Source organism: Diplotaxodon limnothrissa, linkage group LG1 (assembly GCF_057381915.1).
Source record: "Diplotaxodon limnothrissa isolate DT_005_m linkage group LG1, D_limnothrissa_male_GT1.1, whole genome shotgun sequence".
In the NCBI taxonomy this organism is placed as follows: domain Eukaryota; kingdom Metazoa; phylum Chordata; class Actinopteri; order Cichliformes; family Cichlidae; genus Diplotaxodon; species Diplotaxodon limnothrissa.
The window spans coordinates 18,094,986-18,115,791 of record NC_140596.1 but is presented as its reverse complement, the minus strand read 5'-3'; the positions used below and the strand labels follow the sequence as shown (position 1 = coordinate 18,115,791).

Sequence of the window (20,806 nt, the reverse complement as noted above, 5' to 3'; positions counted from 1 at the left end):
GAGCCCTGACATCAAGGCAACATATCGAACAGCATCCCACACCGGGAAGCCTATCAGGCTTAAACAGCAGGCCATTTCAACCCCCGGTGCGTCGCCACCACAGGGTCACTGTTTGAAATATCGTGGTAAAATATTTTCTCTGTCACGGAATGTATACAGCTGACAATGACGGAATAATAATAATTTGAATCTTTTGTTTTACAGGCTTATAAGGTACCCGGGGATAAATTGCGCTCAAATGGCGCAAGCGTGTCACTGCATACGTCAAAGCTCAGATAAAATGAATCCATCCGTTTTCCCATTCCCGAGGTGGAGACATCTTGAACCGGTGACGACGGACTTTGTAGTTGTTGCCGTTATTATTGTCCCAAAACTCTTGCCCGCCGACACAGTACTTAATTGCAAATTGCAATGTTCCTCCGTTGTCTGGGTATGTGGGCATAACTATCTTGAAACAGAACTTGTCGGTGTCACCGTCGCTCGAGTTAGGAACATAGGACGCCAAACTGTCCATAAAGGTTATCCAGTTGTTTAGGGAATAGCGCAAAGAGACGCTCTTTTCGAAAGCCAGATTCAACACGCGCACGAAGCCGGAGAGGCTGAATTCGTCTGCCTCCACGGTCTCCAACAGGACATTTACCTCCCTAACTTTCTGCTCGAAGCCGGGTAATGTGCCTGGGTTGGTGAACTGCAATTCCATGAACACAGACTGCGCAGGAGCCCGGGGGAATTTTGTTTCCAAGTGATGAAGGTGAAGGGGTCCCTTGGGTAATTTTGCCATTATGCGCTCAGGCACCTCGGGAACATCTGTGTCGTCGAAATGCTTCACTGAAATGAGCTCCAGGCCCAGGGAGTCCGCGAAGCGGACTTTTTTCTTAATGGTTGGGCTTCTGCTGCGGGCGATCTCTAACTTTGCTCTCTCTGTAGGTGTAGGCAAAGACGTGCACCTCCGACGCAGATTAGGGCTCTGTGGGGGCTTCAGGGAAATCTCCCTGCCCCTTGGCCTCTCATTCACCACTGCGCTCTCGATAGGCTCACAAGTGGCGTTCACCATGTCAAAATCCTCCCCATCTTCAAGCCTCGGATTTGCCGCTGCAAGACTCCCGAATAGTCCAGCTATGCAGCTGTAGTTCCTCGGCAGGCAGTTCTTTGGGGGGAGCATGACCGCGACAGGGTGCGCAGACCCCGCTTCCATAAAACGTTGGAGTCCCTGAACTGCAGAGCCGGAGTAGTCGTTATGGAGAAAAACCGGCGATGCAAGAGATGGAGCCGTCAGGTGTTAGTGTGCAACTCGAGGATAGGTGCTCTGCCTGCGTCAGAAGCTGACACTCTGCAGCCTTGGACCAATAAACCAAAGTGTTGTTGCTTTCCGCAATTAGCGCGACTCTCCTCTTGCAGATGCTTCTTTAAAAAACTAAAAACCAAAAATCCATCATAAAATAAATATGGAGAGCTGTTTGCTCAAAAAACAACAACAACAAAAAAACCAAATTCCTTCCTCTTCACATCAAATATCTCCTCGTTTCCACTTGAATGTGGGGAAATTCATGCGTGTTCTCTCACAGCTGATCTCTTCCCGGGGCAGAGGTTGACGTCTCATCTACATTTACGTGCAGAGATGCGCGTTTAACTGACCAAAATGGTTTCCTTCTTCACAAGTTTTCAGCTGGTTTACTTCCCAGTTTGAACGCTGTGACATTGAAAACAAACCGCATGAAATAAATAATTTAGGTGCATCAAAAACAGTTATGTGCTTTTGTCTTCAGTCTGGTACATCCAGATATTGTGTGCATAACTAGATTATCAAGCGTTCCCGTGTAAAAAAAAAGAAGCTATTGTGTTGATTTTTTTATTCTTAATACAGATATAGGACAGTAATGTGTCGGTAGTAGAATGCAGCAGGAGCGCAGGAACCCCTCCCCCTTTCTCTTGACGGTACGGGCTTTTAAGTGTCACCATGACGACGGCGTTGCAGTTGGTCTCTAAAGGCATTCACCGTTTCTTCCGCTTTTGTCCTACAAAACTCTCAATCGGGAAATAAAAAAGTCGCCACCACGACAGATAGCACACAGCAGAAGTTGTTTGTGAGTAGCAACAAATATTATTCATGTATTTCTTAATTTCCTCGTTTAATAATCCAGTTTGCTTTATTTTGGTAAGCAAAATCAGCGGTAGGTTTGTTAAGTTGATCATATTTACACTAAAAGTGCTACTCAAGATGCATTTTTAAGTAATTAAGGGAATTCTGTTTTCTATGACCCTTTCGAGATCTCACCATGAGTCAAAGGACCTAACTACATCATGACCTCGCAAGAAAGGGATCGTACAGCTGTGGACAGAGCAGACGGGGAGCTGTCAGCACCGGAGAACGCAGCTGGCGAGCACGAAATAGCAGAAAGGAGACTTGTTGAAAGCCTTTTAGATACCAGCGAGGAGAACTTCTTGAATGAGAAGGAGCTAAATGAGTTCCATTGTTACTCTGGTTGGGAGGATGCTGTAAGTGATCCAATATCCTGTTACTGTACCTCTCTTAATTTGTTACCTATATGTAGTTGCAATTTTGTTTTTAAGTAAGTGTCTTCTATGTCACAGTTTGGACTCAGTGATAAATTGAACAAGTATTTAGGCGCCTTCCCTAATTCTTATTTTTTTGTGTGTTTTTTTACACTTATGTGTTTCAGATAATCAAATTGTAATATTAGTCAATGATAACCCTAGTAAATAGAAAATGCAATTTTTAAACAATTATTAATTCATTAAGGGAAAAGGGCTATCCATTTCTATCTGCTCCAATCTATCAAAGTCATCTATCTATGAAATCTATCAAAGCCAGTCTGGAAAGAGTTGCAAAATCATTTCTAAGGCTTTGGGAGTGCAGTGAAAGACAGTGAGAGCCAGTTTCCATAAATGGAGAAAACTTGGAACAGTACTGAATCTTCCCACTAGTGACGGACTACCAAATTTACTTCCACAGCCCGTCGATGACTCATGTAGAAGGTCATAAAAGAACTCAGAACAACATCTAAAGAACTGCAGGCCTCACTTGCCAAGGTTAAGATCAGAGTTCATGATTCAACAACAACAAAGAGAGTGGGGGAAAAAAGACATCCATGAGAGAGGTCCAAGTAGAAAATCACTCCTGAACAAAAAGAATATAAAGGCTCTCCTCAAATTTGCCAGAAAACATGTCAATGATTCCCAGAAGTTTTGGGAAAATATTTTGTAGAGTGGAAAGTTCGCATTCCATTACATCTGATGTAAATCTAACACAGAGTTTTATAAAAAGAACATCATATTAGCAGTTAAACATGGTGGTGGTAATGTGACGATCTGGGTACGACGAGCTGAAACACACCAGCAAGTCCCCCTCAGAATGTTTTAAAAAAACAAAAACAAAATGAAGGTTTCATAGTGGCCTAGTGAGTCTTAAATGAGATTGGGATATGTTGACATGACCATTGATCCCTGAAAACGTTTCAGTGTGGCTGAATTAAAACAATTCTGTAAATACGACTGGATCAAAATTCCTTCACAGCGATGTGAAAGACTCATTTCCTGATGCCAAGGGTGGCACAGTCAGTTAATAGGTTTAGGAGTCAATTACTTTTTCACATAGAGTGAGGGTGATTTGGATACCTATTTTTCTTTAAAAAAAATCATCACTTAACAATTAATGACCCTTTCTGATATTAGTATTGATTATCTGAAGCATCTAAGTATGACAAATATGCAAAATGCAAAAAATATGGTCACATTTTATAATGATGGACAGAATCGGACTAAATCTTCATTCACGTATTATTAATCACATCTGTGCTTTTACTGCTTTCCTTCTATTTGCATGTTTCTTACTTGGTTCAATAAGTATTTTTACTTTGTGATTTTTAGCTTTAAACATATCCGAACTTAACAAAAAAAACTTGGTTTTGCAACAGGTTTGTGGTTGGGCCAGAGTTGTTCCCCTGAGCTGCATACTTTTGACTTCAAACACATACAAGAAACCAGAGCATAAGGAGGCTGACAATGGAACTCCTTCATCTGATGACCCAGTGCCTTCTAATGGAGACAGCTCAGCCAGCATTACAGAGCAGCACTGTGAGTCTCATGCAGGCCTGGATAATTTTAAGAAGTTTGTGTCAGTAAATCAGCACACAGGATCTTGGAGTCAAACTGCTATGGCAGCTCAACAGACAGATGCTGCAGAATGTCCTTTCCTTAAAGCCATGCAGAGAAATCCGACACATCTCTTACTGGAAGAAAAGATATACGAGAGAGGGATGGATAAAGAGACACTTTCTCAGCTTCACCATCTGTCTTCAAAATATTCTGTGCCAGAGAACAAGCCTGCTAAGCCTTGGAAACATAGTCATCGTCCCAATAACAGAGTGGTTCCCATTAAAAACTTCACATTTCTACCACCTATTAACCCACCTCACCTGATTGCCAAGGCCAGTGGTCATCTCTGTAGAGACAAGAAGACTCCAGAGAAACAAACCTCAGAGAAAAACGGTTTCCTTTTAGACAAGCAGCGTGGAACAAGGGGAACTAGAGTGGACACTGCTAGTAATTCAGATATTTCCACTTTCTCTGCAGCGCTGACCTCCAAGTACCAGTCATTTTGGCAAAACCCACACAATGTTTTGATACCAAGAGGTATTAAATACAATGTCTTCCAAACCTGACTCAATGCACTGAGGACTAAAGTCTCTCACAAATGCACCCGAGCTGCCTCTTCTCTGCCTCACTTCACTTTTAAGCTGAACGAGGCATGTGAAATAAAAATCTGTCACTTGAATATTTAAGTATGCAGTAAAGGCAACATCTTTCATTATAAAGGGCATCCTGTCTGTCAGCCTCACTCATCACATACCATTAAAATACAGTTAGCTGGAAGAAGAAATTCGGCCTGGCATAATAGTGGCACTGGTGGTCGCTAATATTTTTGAATTTAAGCAGACTACAACTTGGTCAGAACTTTAACATTGCACCGCAGCTTGTTTCTCATAATATAAACTGTGGCCAAACTACTGCATCTGCTTAATACAGTTTAACTTTTATATTAGTAAACAAGGGATTGGTAATGGTTATGGATTATGGGTGGAGCCAAGGTTCTTTCTGAAAATGCCAAGGGTCATGTTGGTTTCCAGGGTCAACATGACTCATGACCTGTTTTCAGTCAGTTGTTATAATACTGTTTAAGCTGTGGCAATTTTGTTACCTTATTACATTTATCTGTATTGCTCTAATTCTTTTCCCTACCTACACAGATGTAAAATAAATGCACAGGCCTGGATTTAGTAGGTTTATACTGGGCAGGTTGTAACTGCATTAGAAGAAGAAAAAAGGTACAATATTATAAAGGTTTTTTGTTTTAGAAAAAACTAATGGTGCAAAATTTGTTTCGCACAACCAAATCTTAAGAGACGATGACATAATGTGTGCAATTGTAATACTGAACTCAAGATCACATGAATAAAACATGTATGACCCACTTATAACCTTTTTTAAAAAAAACAAAAAAAACAAACAAATATTGATCATGTTTGTCCATCTTTCAGCAACTACTTTCCTATTTTTGTTTTGGGAAAAAAATAAAAATGAACACAATCAACACTTGCCAGCAGTTTATTAACAACATCTATAATGTATCTTGAACAATAATTAAAGGCAGCCATTAAGTCGACACATTTAGGCAACAGAAAAATCAAATAAATTCTGCAAAAACAAATATTTTGTGCTGGAAAAATATCTGCATGCACTCCCTACAAAGAGAAAGTAAAGCACTGTAACAGACACCAGAAAGTGACGTAGCTTCTACCCATTCAAATATAGGCATTTTCCCCCATTCCACTAAACCTGCAAGGAAACAGCTCTATTGTATTAGAATTTAGGAATTAAAAGTTGGAATTACTGCTTTAAAACAAAACATGCTCAGACTTTATAGGCGTGAACCTTCCTAAAATAGAGAAATAATCCATAAACCAACTGGGAATAGTGGGAGAAAAAAAAAAAAAAAGCATAATATGTCTGGGCACAGAGTCATTATTGTGTACATTCTTCAGTTTTAATAAACATCCATAAAGTGTAATGACATTAAACACTATTCATTTAAGATGTAATGGAATCAAAGTAATTATTTTCAATCAAATGCTGCAAAGGAATATTTTCATGTGACACAGCATAAATCTTTCCATAAACATGGAGCAGAGGCATTCTCACATTGCATGCAATCACAATAAAAACATCAATACTAAACAGATAAAACATGCAAAACAAAGACTGAAAGGATTCAGATATTTTTCATTGTTTATTCATCATGGTATTCTAGTATAAACATGACTTTGAAGCAGCAAATTATCTGTAACAGAACTCAAGTTAATACTTGGGTTAAGGCACCAACACAACAAAAATGGAAAATAAACAAGGCCTATAGCTCTGTGGTCTCATGTAGAACAGTCTATGTGGTGCCTATGAGGTAACTGAGGTCACAATATAACAAAAAAGAAAAGTGGGGGTGGAAAAAAAGTTACATTTAGTGATTTGAAAAAAATTAGTGTGGGAAATTGGGTCTAAAGTGTAAGTCCTTTAAGTTAAAAGAACAAAACAAAACACTGTGTTAATCTGTGCTAATCCTAGCTCTAATCCACTGTTTTTGTGTACGGTAACATTACTGGATCACTTCAGCAGTGTACTGCTAATGTATACACTTACATCCAGCTAATGAATAAGTTAAAGACGATGACAGCCTAGCCTGCTTACTGACTTAAGTCTTAACTAGAGGCCTTGACACAAAAAGTGTTTACAAAACATCAGACTTCACAACCACATTTTAATGCAAGGTGCGCAACACGGGACAAACATTGTTTTTTACTTTGTGCCAGGTTATATTTCAACAACACATCTTCTGCTTTGAGCAATGCAAAGCCTTTACTTTGAAAAAAAAAAAAAATCTCACTTGTCATGTTTTCAGCTGCCTGCAATGTCAGAGTTTACAGTCTTGTTGCCACTGACAAGGTAACATTGAAGATGCAGCATTCAGATGCACATGTGCAGAATCAATATTTTATGTTGTGCTGCTTAAAGGCTTCATGCGCATTGCATACGTATGTAAACTAAACGTACAATATTGTATACTGTACAGCTGAGATGAGATTGTTTTACAGCAGTACATCTATATTTGAAAGCTGTCATACAAGGTAGCAATTTTACAAGCCTTTCATGACAGCCATATATAGGTATGTATGTCATCCCTTTTAAGTGCAGAGATAAACTTTATGTAATGTTAAATGTTTTTACAACTTCTTAAGACCAAACAGTGACCAGTCACAGTGGCTACGCACTGAAATATACAAGTAAGCTTGCATTTTAGACAAGACACGTACAATGTTACCTTATGTGCAAATAAATATGTAAACTGTCACGGGAGCTCATGGGTCATGCCCACTGAGCTAATAAAGTGCAGCAATGCTGTCAGGATAGACACCAGGAAGGGCTCTGGACATTATGCCCCCAGTGGAATGGTTGAGAACATATCTGCAGACTTCTTGCTGCTAAGACTATGGTTTGATTTGCCAGAGGACAGCATAAACCATTTCCTCTTATAGGAAGAGGCAGATATCAGAAACCTTTATTGCAAAGGCATGGGAAGCTTCAGCTGTTGGGTTTCTCAGAATGCTGAAACAGAGCACAAAGTTCTTCACATGTCTGGGTTTCCACAGAGCTGAAATGGGACTCCATGTTCCACGCCAAGTCCGCTGACAGGAAGTCATCCATGACAGTTTGGGTTTCGTTGCTGGTCAGGAACAGGTTTCCTAGGCCTTCTGCTTGGCTGGTCACAGTCTGTGTCTCTGTGCTGTTCAGCAGTCTTGCATTCTCTCCTTGAGTGACAGGAGTCTGAGCAGAGAGACTCGTGGCAAATGAAGGGAGATCTGTTTGTGTTTCTGTGTCTGATGACTCTGTGCTCATAGAAAAGCTTGAATGTCGCAAGATGCTGCTCAGGGGCATGTGGCTTCCGGCATTCAGCAGAAAATTGAGGTCAGTCTGAGTTTGAGTATCAAATAGCTCCAAGTCGCTGGCTTGGGTTCGGCTTGGTCCCTCACTTTGGTCCAGATCATCCATCAGTAGGAAGTCTGTCTGTGTCTGAATGTCTAGAGACTCCATTGGCGTGTCACCACCCAGTCCTCCCAGCTCACTCTCCTCGGTCTGTGTCTGGATGTGCACAGCATTGAGGAATTCTTCAAAATCAAAGTCGATGCCGTTATGTTGCTCTTGAACAGAGCTGAGACTTGACCCACAGCCTGCAGAAGCCTCTGTGAGCACCTGATGGCCTGACATACTGTCAGACAGGATGTTTTCCAGGTCATTTAACAAGGTCATTGTTTGGGTCTGGTTGTCTGCCATGTTGTTTGCACTCAGCTCATGCGTCTGCACCCCAAAACACATACCACCTTCTGATTTTGAGTCCTCATATATAGTGCTTCCTGCAGCACAAAGGGTGTCATCTATGTCCAAAGTTGTTTGGGTTGACACACTGAGGGAGTCATTGCCAAATAGGTCTGAGCACATGACAGCCTGGTTCTGAGCCTTCTCCTCCGATTGTGGCATGGCAAAGTATGTCTGTGTCTGCCTGGTTTTGTACGGAAGCACAGAAGAGGATGCGCAGGGAATTTGGCTCAGACACTGGCTGTCTGTTTGAGCTCCAATAGACGATGTGGGTTTGGCTCGGGAGAAGAATGTTTGGGTTTCAACACTGACTGGCAAAAGGACTTGGGCACTGACACTGATGTCTGTTTGGGAGCAAGAAGACACAGAGGACTCGCCCACAGAGCACAAGCCTAGTCCCTCCCCAACCCCTACTCCTGTGGGCATTTTTGACAAGTACGATTTGTCTGTCTGAATGTTGGTGGAAGTGCTCCTTCCTCGCTGTGCTGCCATGCTGATGGTTGAATCCTCTGCACCTACTGGATCCAGATTGACTTGCACTCCTGTGCTAATAGGCCCCTGGCTAGAGCGGGAAGTAGGCATGCTATCCTTGAAACCCAAACTTTTAGCATCAAGTTGGGGTACCACTGCTCCTGTGGCTTGTGGAAGGAGCTGAAGGGCACTAACAGAACCTTGGCTATCTACAGCAAGCACTACAGACCTCAGAGCCCCACTTTCTGTAGATGGAAGGAGTACAGGCAAATGAGCCACCTGCATCACAGGAACACTAACCAAAGCCATCTTGGGTTTTGGTAAAAGCAACTTTTGCAGGCTCCTCCGGGAGTCTGGGATAGTAATGGTTGTATCAGGAGGGAGAGAAGTGTCTGTCTGCTCTGTGGCAGCAGGGATGATCTGGAAGGTTGAATCATTGATCTTAACCTTTTCAGAACCACTTAACAATTTTTCCATCTTTCTCTTTTTTACTGGGGGAATTCTGCAAAATAATAAATAAATTAGATAAAATGATAACAATCATAAATGCATGGAGAGAACAAAATACAGTATATGAATGAAAGTGTTGGGGTTATCCCTGTACATGCCTGTGCTCTGTTGGAATTTCATGACCCGTCCTGTAGATATGTGAGAGTAGAGCAGCCCTGCTAGCATAGGGGCAGCCACATGTACAGTGGTAGGTCTTTCCACAGTCTTCTATGTGCCTCTTTAAGTCCCACTCTGTACTGTAGCCATTGTTGCACTTGGAGCACTTATGTTTCTTTTCTGCATGCATCTTCATGAAGTGCTGAAATGAAATGAATCAAAAGCAGAAAATAGCTTTAAAATAAAAATGTCCAAATGGAATTTGAAAAGGAAAGCACATGCCCATTTACTTCTTTCTAGTGATTCACCCAGTTAAAGGTCACAGTATAATTTAGGCAAAACTAGGAAAGAAAGGCAGCTTTTCCCTGTGTTTTGCGGTGCTACAAGAATCAGAGTAGAAATGCTAAGATGGTATTTCATATTGATACATGTGTTTCACATTAGGCAGTTCTTTTTTCCTCAACCTATTGTATCAGAGGCTTTCAGTTCAGACTACAGGACACTGTATACAACTTAATCATGCAGTAAATTATTTAACACTGCTTACATTAAAAATGCAAGGTTATTTTTTAAGTTGCACAAGTGGTTCTTAAAAATAGAACAATAACTGATTACATTTCACAGAGGAAATGCTTACTTGCTTAACCAGGGAGAACTGGGAGAAAGGTCTGTTAGGGCCTCTGGGACAACCCTCAATAGGACAGCAGTAAAGCTTCTGAGAGCCCTTCATGTCCTTTCTGACCGTGGGATTGACAATACCATCCTGGGGGTGATAATGACAACAAAGTATTAACAGAGGACAAAATACAGATATATGCATTACAGATACTTGGATCAGAAATATGTGAATGTAAGACTTAAACACACATTCCCATGCTGTGTTTATATTTAAGAAACTCAAATTACAATATAATTGCTAATGATATAAAGGTTGATTTCCCCCCAATATTGTCGGGTCTTTACCTTACTATAAGCACCATGGGATGACTGTTGTACATACAATTGTCTCTGATTTATAGTATTGAAGAGATTCATGTGCTTGTGCTGTGGAAAAGATAAAGCTAACAAACACTGTCTGCTTCGTGATAAGAATATAACTAAAAAGCCAAATTTTGTAGACAGCAAATCCAAATTTTGTGCTTCTCTGAAACGGCATCATATGGTCGTAGGCTGAAGCCTGAGTCATGTCACGACTCTGTGATTGGCTGTAGCTCAGAAGAGAAAACAAGCAGATTTACTGTCTGTCCTATGGCTAGCTTATATCAATTATAAAGTCAAATCTTCTCTCCAACAGACTAGCCAATACAGTGGTAAATCAAAGTAATAGTCTCTAAACTGTTCTTTCTGCTAAGGGAAGTGATATGGTTTGAAAGGCAAGCTAATTCTAGATTAGAATGGGAATAGTCTCATGAGTTTTATGGACTGACCTGACTGCACACAGTCAAAATATATATATATATATATATATATATATATATATCTATATCTATCTATCTATCTAGCTGTGAGAGCAGTCCCTTCTTTCGAATGTTGGAACACTGAGCTACTAGTTGTTTCGCCGTCATTGTGGATGTTGGGTATCGAAGAATCCATAGGTCCCTCATCCTATTCATGTAGCCCCTTCCGCCGGGGTTACTTGCATAGTAGCATTCCAACAACGCCCTGTTTTCGTCTCTTGCCCACCGATGCCTTCTTGTTCCAGTAGCCCACTTTTCGTCAGGGTGCCCTGGTTCCTCAACACCTGACGCGGACCTTGTTGATCCGGGCGACGTCCGAGCCGGCATGCCTTCATATTTATCTGTCTCGCTCATGTCTGCGGTAGGCTTGCTTAGCATAGGGGGTCTAGCCTTAGGACCCTTACTGGATACAGACGCCCCAGGCAGGAATCGAACTTGCGATCCTCTGTTCCAAAGGCGTGTAGTCTAACCACTACGCTATCCAGCTGCTATTGGCATCATATCGGCTAAGATGAACAGGCACATGGGTCAATACATGAGCGGGACACAGAAAGGAATTGGCAAGAATACCAGAGGCGCAAAACACCAGCTACTGGTAGACAGAACAATCAGCCGAGACTGCAAGACCAGACTGACCAACCTGTGCACTGCCTGGATTGATTACAAGAAGGCCTATGACTCAATGCCCCACAGCTGGATACTGGAATGCCTAGAATTGTACAAGATCAATGGGACCCTAAGAGCCTTCATCAGGAACTCAATGGGGATGTGGCGTACAACACTAGAGGCCAACTCCAAGCCCATAGCACAAGTCACCATCAAGTGCGGGATCTACCAAGGAGATGCTCTGTCCCCACTGCTGTTCTGCATAGGCCTGAACCCCCTCAGTGAGATCATTAACAAGACTGGCTACGGATACCGACTACGGAACGGAGCAGTTGTCAGCCACCTCCTGTACATGGATGACATCAAGCTGTATGCCAAGAGTGAACGAGACATCGATTCACTGATCCACACTACCAGGCTATACAGCAATGACATTGGAATGTCGTTCGGACTGGAGAAGTGTAGTCGGATGGTAACAAAGAGAGGGAAGGTAGTCAGAACTGAGGGGATTGAACTACCAGAAGGCAACATTGCAGACATAGAGGACAGTTACAAGTACTTGGGGATCCCACAGGCGAATGGGAACCATGAAGAGGCCGCTAGAAAAGCTGCAACCACCAAGTACCTGCAGAGGGTCAGGCAAGTCCTGAGGAGTCAGCTGAATGGTAAGAACAAGATCCGGGCCATCAACACGTACGCCCTGCCCGTGATCAGGTACCCTGCTGGGGTAATAGGCTGGCCAAAGGAGGAGATAGAAGCCACTGACATAAAGACAAGAAAGCTCCTTACCATGCATGGAGGGTTTCACCCCAAATCCAGCACCCTGAGGCTGTACGCTAAGCGGAAGGAAGGGGGCCGGGGACTGGTGAGTGTCAGCACCACAGTCCAGGATGAGACAATGAACATCCAAGAATACATTAGGAAGATGGCCCCAACTGACCGAGTGCTCAGTGAATACCTCAGGCAGCAGAAACCCAAGAAAGAGGAGGGAGACGAGGAACCATCATGGAAGGACAGGCCCCTGCACGGTATGTACCACCGGCAGATAGAGGAGGTGGCTGATATCCAGAAATCCTACCAGTGGCTGGACAAAGCTGGACTGAAAGACAGCACAGAGGCACTAATCATGGCAGCACAAGAACAAGCTCTGAGCACAAGATCCATAGAGGCTGGGGTCTATCACACCAGGCAAGACCCCAGGTGCAGGCTGTGTAAAGATGCCCCAGAGACAATCCAGCACATAACAGCAGGGTGCAAGATGCTAGCAGGCAAGGCATACATGGAACGCCATAACCAAGTGGCCGGCATAGTGTACAGGAACATCTGTGCCGAGTATAACCTGGAAGTCCTGAGGTCAAAATGGGAGATGCCCCCAAGGGTGGTGGAGAATGACCGAGCTAAGATCCTGTGGGACTTCCAGATACAGACGGACAAAATGGTGGTGGCTAACCAACCGGACATAGTGGTGGTAGACAAACAGAAGAAGATGGCCGTAGTGATCGATGTAGCGGTTCCGAATGACAGCAATATCAGGAAGAAGGAACACGAGAAGCTGGAGAAATACCAAGGGCTCAGAGAAGAGCTCGAGAGGATGTGGAGGGTGAAGGTAACGGTGGTCCCCGTGGTAATCGGAGCACTAGGTGCGGTGACTCCCAAGCTAGGCGAGTGGCTCCAGCAGATCCCAGGAACAACATCGGAGATCTCTGTCCAGAAGAGCGCAGTCCTGGGAACAGCTAAGATACTGCGCAGGACCCTCAAGCTCCCAGGCCTCTGGTAGAGGACCCGAGCTTGAAGGATAAACCGCCCGCAGGGGCGTGCTGGGTGTTTTATATATATATATATATATATATATATATATATATATATATATAATTTTTTTTATTTTTAAGTCTTCATAGGGAAACAATATAAACAGTGATGAAACAGCTGTGGAGCGATGCAGTGACGTTATGGTGCTGTTAAATATAAACAGATATAGCCCAACTCTAGCTCCATCAACTATGCAGAAGCACTGAGTGAGCAACTGTGGCATTTTATGCACTTTATCATTATGTCAACCATAATATCATTACGGCTGCTGACAGAAGTTTCACATAGCTGTGGATTAAAAGTAACACAGGCAAGCTGTGCTGCCTTCTTGTTGCTCGCTTTCTTTTCTTTCCTTTTCTTTCCTTTGTGCCTCTTACAGGCACTCTCTGAGGAAAGTGTGAATGCACCATGAAAACCCAACACAGTGACCAATATAACTCTTTATTCATGGACTGCAACGAACATGGACCAAACACAGTTCACCCAGCTTTACGGCAGCTTTTAAGGTTTTGGTGTAAAAACTGAATTACATTTAGAAACTGATTGCTTAACTTTAAACTTTAAACTACTCCTGACTGCAACTCAGATTTAAATAGTAAAACTTGTGGTTTCTTTAGGCCTTTAAACGCTCTCCTTGCTGGGCCAGCATGGATTACTTCTAGGAGCTAATTCAAATTCTAACATTCACCTATTTTAAACAAAGAGCTTAGTCTATTGCAGGACAAAGGCAGTCTTTCCCAGCAAAGAACTTCATTCATTGGGAGACAGTGAATTATTGCGTCCCACGAAGTGCCCAGTCCAGTGAGGACAGAGGAACTAGGAGTTAGTACAGCTGAGGCGGTTTAAACATTTAGACCAAAGTCTAAGTATTGTGTTCGTGATAGACAGCACGTTGTTTGTGCGGTCGTATTCCTGAGAGACCGTAACCATACAACGACAAATAGATTTCTAGCTTTGCACACACACAGCCAATTTAGATACTCCCAAATTCCCTGCCCTAGATTAACAACTCGCTAAAAACTAATATTTAATATTAAAGGGGTATATCTGTATATTATTAATGCAATAAGCACCGAATTTCTCTTGACAAATGCAATAATTGATAACATAAGCGGCTAGGTGCAGTATAGCTAACTCGCTAATAGTAAACAGTCACCAATTAAATAACAGTCAAGAAGAAACTTAGTTAACTTTTACCAAAGCTCGACTATGTTGTCCCAGCGTTATTGGCAACACATTACTACGACCATACGTGCTAGCTAATTCGAAGTTATGGATGACTTGCGTTTTTTTTTTTAATGATAGTTTTCTCTCAACCGAATTAGCCAAGTTAGCATCGCAGTTGAGTTCACATCGGAATAACCTGATTTAGAAATTAGTTACCTTTATTCTGTGCGACTTAACCAGATGCATGTTCAACGCAGGTGTGTTGGGGAGAATCTTGCCACATCCTTCCACGGTGCATAGGATGTTCGTCCTCACTTCTTTGGTCAGCTCCACGATGGTGGGTTTTATCATTTCCCGAGACTGCGGCAGAGGTTCTTCGTTACAGTTTAGACTGCCGGCATTAGCGTTATCACTGTTACTCGCCTTGCCCGTTGAAGAGGCAGCCATGTTTCTGTGTTGACAGTGCATTCCGTGTTTGGCAGAGAGCCCCAGCAGCAGCACTGTATGAAAAGGATCATTCCGTCCCTCAACGCTGCCTGTAAGGCTGCATTGCCACCTTTCCACTCTCCTGTTCGGGCTTACGTCACATCCTAGATAACATTCGCATTTCCGTTTTGCAGAATAATGTGATTTTTAACATATACGGATGGACGAATAATTAGACTTCGAGTGCGTATAGCGCGGACTCTAACCCGGTTCAGCATCACTAATGACAAGTTCTAGATTTTTTGTTTTGTTTTGGATTTTTTTTAATGAATGCGACCCACCTAATTGAAAACTGAATATTTCATTTTTTTTCTATATTTTATTCCTGCAACTATTTTTGATGAATGATCCCATTTCATTCTCCCACAAAAGGAGAAATTATGTAATTAATTTAGGTGAAAATCGGGTTAAGATTGCACTAAATGTGAAAATCAGTAAAAAAAAAAAAAAAAAAAAAAAAAAAAAAAAAAAGTGCATCACCTGCAAACTTCACAACAATATGATAGACCTTTGGAGACATAAGCCAAAGATTTCAGCCAATTCTGCTCCACTCATGTTGATAAAACCTATGATTTTAATACATATATTCATAGGGTTAGGGTCACATGACTTCACAGTGACACAAAAAGATTAATATACTATACTATATATTTCCATATTAACAGTGCTGACATCAGCATAATACATAGAAACCGCTGATGTCATCAGGATGAGATAAACACACATAATCTGGAAAAACTGCACACATAATCATATTGTAATAAAAACATCATAGAACAGCAAAGTCCTTTGGCGGGACTTGTGCTCTCTGTTTGTATGTCACTAATGTTTGGAGACATGTTCTGCAAATCTTCCGACTCATTACTCGCCTCGACTACAAAATACTCGAAAGAATACCGTTTATCAAATCAGAGCTTTCACTTTGTCCTCTCAAAACGTTTAGATTCAGTGTCTGGGTTTGTCATCACATCAGACCCTATCTGATGTAAACCTCTGTTTACATCAGATGGGGTCCAGTATCTTTCAAATTTCACATATCTCCCAAACTCCCCCAGTCTAAGTTTATTAGTTAACATATGAAGAGGCTACTATGGTTGGTAAAGACAGATCTATTTAACTAATACACACCTTTTGTTGGAGCTATTTGTTCTTTATTTGTTCTTTATTTTTTATTTTTTTGAAAGTTAAAGTTTGTTGTTAGTTTACTTATATTTTGGGGTTTGTCGGTTAATATTTTGTTTTAAATGATTTGTTTGTTTGTTGTTATTTTGTTAAATTAGTTAGTAAGAGCTGTAGGGCCATTTTGTTTCTATAAATAAAGAGACTGGTATAGGACCAGCATGCATTGGGGTGGGCTTATGGTTTTTTACCAGAGCAGGAGAAGCAGCATGAAGGATCTTGTTATTGCTTGCCAAGATGGATAAATAAACCAAAACTCTCAACTAAAATGTTTGGACAATGGACTTCATTTGCCTGCGTACGAAATATTACCTCAATGCAGCAGTGGCTTGTGGACTTTAAGTTGTGGGACGTTTGATCTTTTAAAAGTAAAGGAATTGCCACTACACCTTTCACTTGTGTAAATCACATATTTACAAGCCCCCCCCCCCTTTTTTTTTTTTTAAATGGACACGTTTTAACAGGACTAAAGAATTGCTTTGACCAATGATGCTTTAAATAAGCTTGAAAGGATTGTTTACAATAAACTTGAGACTAAAGCTTTTGTCTAAATGTTTTGTATACAGACACAAACAGAGTAAAAATGCACTTTGAAATAACGTGCATCTGATTGCTACGCAGAAAAACACTTTGTATTAATGTGTGGTAAAATTACACATTTGTATCAATACCAGAAAACAAATGACAAAACCTCAGGAATATTTAAAATTCTGCTTTTATATGCAATGCTGACAAACAATAAAGTGACAGAGTTGCCAGCAACTAGTATACCTACAGCTGAAGATATAAAAATACAAGAATAAAAATTTCTTATTGAAACAGACAGAGTTTTATTAACAAAGACATCATTAAAGTATGAAGTAAAATGAATGGACTAATGGACTGAGCATGCTACAAGTTAAATCAAGTGTCTGATGGTCATTTCTGTGATGAAGGTCCAGGGCCATTGTCTGTGATAACAAAATAATTTTTTCCCTTTAAGGGAACAGATGAGAGAAGGGGTGTCACAGGGGTGGAAGCAACTCCTGTAAAGTAGAAAAACAATGTTTAAATAACCATTAGAGAAAACAGAAAGACAACAATGAGGATCAGGTTTTAACCTGCGTCATAACTGAGAATTTGTCTATTACCTGTCACTATCAGTATTTTTTTATTGTCTCCACCCACACCGGAAAATGTGGGAAAGAGTTGCAAAGTGAGGAGGATTCAGGGACATAACAATTAAACATAAAAGCAAACTTCCTTAGAAAAGTTTCCTCTTCCCAAAGTATCATGAATATTGTGAAGTAGCTTAATGTAACAGCATTACTATATGGCTATTTCTTCCAGGACTTTGGTGCCCTCTTGTGGACACTTGCAGAGATGCAGTTAGTATTCTACATGACTTTGTGACATACCAGGTTATAGTAACATAACTTACTTCCTTACAAAAGACGATGATAGTTATTCTTATGACTGTTTTTAACACTTTCTGTGTACCTGAGGATGCAGAGTGTCTGAGTGACTCGAGGAGATTGGTGCTTGCAAATTTAACAACACATCTGAATGGCTCGTCCCGCTCTGTCATGGTCTTATTGGTGTGATCTCTGAATTTTGTTTCCAGCTGATGAAACATTAACAAGGAACATGGCAGCATCTGGGTTAACATCTGTATCTGTGAAGCAGTGAAACAACTTAGATAATCAACTTATTTTACTTAGTCGGTGTTGTCCGGCTACCTTGTAAACTGCAGACTGTAGTTGAGGTAATAGCCCATCACCAAATGCCTCACAAGCCATTTGATGTCTGTTTGCTGCAGACCCAGCTTGCTCTTTTTCTATGTGAAGGTCTGTACATATAAATAAAGACATACATAAAACCAGCATTAAAAATGTAAGTACATGTTTCACCATATGACAGAAATGCATAGAGAAAACAGCTTAAAGAAAATCAAAAAGTTTTAAAACATACTTGAGACAACACGATTCCTTTCTGCCAGAGGGCTGGGAAACTTGGTGGGAAACACCTAGGTGGATTTAAAAGAAAAAAAGGTCAGAGTAAAATTCCACTCATTTTTCTCTCTAAAGCAGTAATTTAAAAAGGTGAAAACACTGCATGCAGCCCACAAAATCTAAGAAATGAAAACAATAAAAATAAAGTCAGTCTTAACTAGTAAATAATTCTAAAATAAATAAATAAATAAATAAATAAATAAATAAATCAGGCATACTTGCAGATACTGCTTCATAAGCAGATCTCTGATGGCAGTGAGCTTCCGTCCACTGAGGTTAGCATCCTTAATAGCTTGATATCGGGTGGACAGAACCAAAGCCTGCAAAGCAAACAAGTCTCTTAAAGTAGGATGGAAACAAACAAGGAAACTGGATAAACAATGTGACGTATTAACCACAGAAGTCATCCTTACCTGTGACAACAGAGGCTTTTGTTTTGAAGTTAGGCTGCTCAGAAAGACGTAAGGGGTTTGAAGATAGTGAACGACATATGTGGGTTTCAGGTGGTTTGGGCGAGAAAAGGTGTCTCCCCATGCAATTCGAATCCACACAGCTTCATCTGTGTGCTTCTTTATCTTGATAGAAACCTTCAAATATAAAGTGAAAACAGACTGATAATGCAGGAGGTTAACAGAAGCATGTGAAATGTAATTTGCTGATAAAACGATTTAAAAATAGGATTTTTGGGTGTAAATTAGATGGAATAGCTTACGTGTCTTATTAGCTCACTGAGGTGGGATTTAAATTGTTCCTTGAACTGTGTCAGCTCTACAGAGTGAGCATCATCTAAAAAAAAAAAAAAAAAAAAAAAAAAAAGATATTTATAAAGACAGCAAGAAATTAAAATATTATTAAGGCACTTAAAGCCATCAGCAATTTAATAAAGAAAACCTCCATTCAATTCAATTGTATTTATACAGCACCAAATCACAAAAACAGTTGCCTCAAGGTGCTTTATATTGTAAGGTAGACCCTACAATAATAAAAGAGAGAAAACTCCAACAATCATATGACGCTCTATGACCAATCGCTTTGGTGACAGTGGGAAAGAAAAAACTCCCGTTTAACAGGAAGAAACCTCCGTCAGAACCAGGCTCACGGAGGGGCAGCCATCTACCGCGACCGGTTGGGGTGAGGGGAGGAAGACAGAACATTCCCTGAAAACCCCAAGAGCTTCGATATTCAACGAAGGTTCAAAACTTATAGGCTTTCAGCCCTTGACGACACAGAGCAGGTTACTGTTTCAACATACCTTGAGGGTCCATGAGCTGGAAGGCATGCCACATGCCCAGGTTGGGATTCTCGATGACATCTGTATGAAACCAGGGCGACACAAGCACTGTTAGTGAACTGTAAATCTGTCCTTACCACTGATATAGCAAAAAGCCAAAATGATAACATAATATATAATAGTAATAATATAATACAGTAACTTCGCTCGACTTACGTATCATTTCCAGCTCAGCTATGTGTTTAACTGTCAATTCATTTTCCTGTGAAACACAACACTTATGTTAAACACTAATAGAGCAAACACCATAATATTTAATAGTAGTTTCAATGTGAACATTTTTTACAGTGTACAATGAACACATAGAAATAACAACAAATTATATTGCCTAAAACCAGCCAAATACCTCGCAAATGGCAAGTAGTTTTTCTGTTAACGCCCATTTTGATTCTGTGTAATCTATGGACTGCCGCTGCGTCGCCGTCAAACGGCTCCACTTATCCAGCGTTGTTTTCAGCATTCGACTCGGTATCCGTCTTACGAGTCGCTCCAGTAAACGTTTAACAGTGTTGTCCATGCTTCCTTCAACAGTGACCGAAATAGACAGACAGCTTGAATTTGAGTAAAACTGTCGATCTGTTCAGCTTTCACGACAACGCACACCACAGTCGATCGATTCCAAACAAACCGCCCAGAATAAAAGCACATGAATCCACCAATCAGATATTTGCAAAACGGACTCACGTATTTCCTTTAGCGCCCTCTGCTGTCTTGGAGTTATATATTAATTTTAAGTACCGCTGCTACTGACGTGACCAACCATGCTTATACGAATCTGTATATAATAATGACCTTAATAAGACCCTTACATAAAGAGTTAAATGTTGAAAGAAATTAGTGACCGCCATTGAGTGAAATTAATTATGACATACAAAAAGTTCATAAAGTTCACACTGCTGCTATAGAAACTGTTGAAAAAAAAAAATAGAAGAAAATTTGTCATCTCCAAGTCAAAAGTTCAGGTCACGGTTTGGAAATTTTGACTTACGAACTAAATTAGGGTCAGGGGTTAGTTAGGTTAGGCTAGGTTTGACCAATGAGTAGTTTACTCAGAGCATGAACACTATTTATTCATTTTTAGTTTAGTCCATTTAGTTGTGAATTTTCCCCATTTATGCATGCACCTTCCGAAATGAAAAGGACAAAATAACAACCAAAAATAAATAACTAAATAAATAAAAAGAGGAAATATTGTCAGAGGAAAAACGGTAAAACCCATCACTCAGATTGTTCAAATTACGTAAACACAAACCACACAAAATACCCCCCCCCCCCCCACACACACACACACACACACGCCA

General features: G+C 40.9%; 4 protein-coding genes across 4 annotated transcripts; 1 reads left to right on the top strand and 3 right to left on the bottom strand.

The window, feature by feature from the left end:
* Positions 1-271: 271 nt before the first annotated feature.
* On the bottom strand, positions 272-1,349 carry LOC146639632 (protein phosphatase 1 regulatory subunit 3E). Its single transcript, XM_085354135.1, has one exon. It carries the CDS (start codon positions 1,193-1,195, stop codon positions 272-274), a length of 924 nt encoding a protein of 307 aa, XP_085210261.1. The 5' UTR covers positions 1,196-1,349.
* A 952-nt stretch (positions 1,350-2,301) lies between these two features.
* lg1h16orf46 (linkage group 1 C16orf46 homolog) lies at positions 2,302-4,682 on the top strand. The gene is made up of 2 exons (XM_085354123.1): positions 2,302-2,496; positions 3,936-4,682. The coding sequence occupies exons 1-2, from the start codon at positions 2,302-2,304 to the stop codon at positions 4,680-4,682; spliced, it is 942 nt and encodes a 313-aa protein (XP_085210249.1).
* Positions 4,683-7,588: 2,906 nt separating this feature from the next.
* atmin (ATM interactor) lies at positions 7,589-15,035 on the bottom strand. Its single transcript, XM_085354113.1, has 4 exons — positions 14,775-15,035; positions 10,157-10,282; positions 9,522-9,721; positions 7,589-9,415 (listed from the first exon to the last, which is right to left on the bottom strand). Exons 1-4 carry the CDS (start codon positions 15,024-15,026, stop codon positions 7,651-7,653), a joined length of 2,343 nt encoding a protein of 780 aa, XP_085210239.1. The 5' UTR covers positions 15,027-15,035; the 3' UTR covers positions 7,589-7,650.
* Positions 15,036-17,141: 2,106 nt separating this feature from the next.
* On the bottom strand, positions 17,142-20,022 carry cenpn (centromere protein N). The gene is made up of 10 exons (XM_085354101.1): positions 19,852-20,022; positions 19,662-19,707; positions 19,467-19,526; positions 18,927-19,000; positions 18,628-18,801; positions 18,433-18,534; positions 18,174-18,228; positions 17,942-18,051; positions 17,703-17,826; positions 17,142-17,248 (listed from the first exon to the last, which is right to left on the bottom strand). The coding sequence occupies exons 1-10, from the start codon at positions 20,020-20,022 to the stop codon at positions 17,142-17,144; spliced, it is 1,023 nt and encodes a 340-aa protein (XP_085210227.1).
* Between the last annotated feature and the right edge of the window lie 784 nt (positions 20,023-20,806).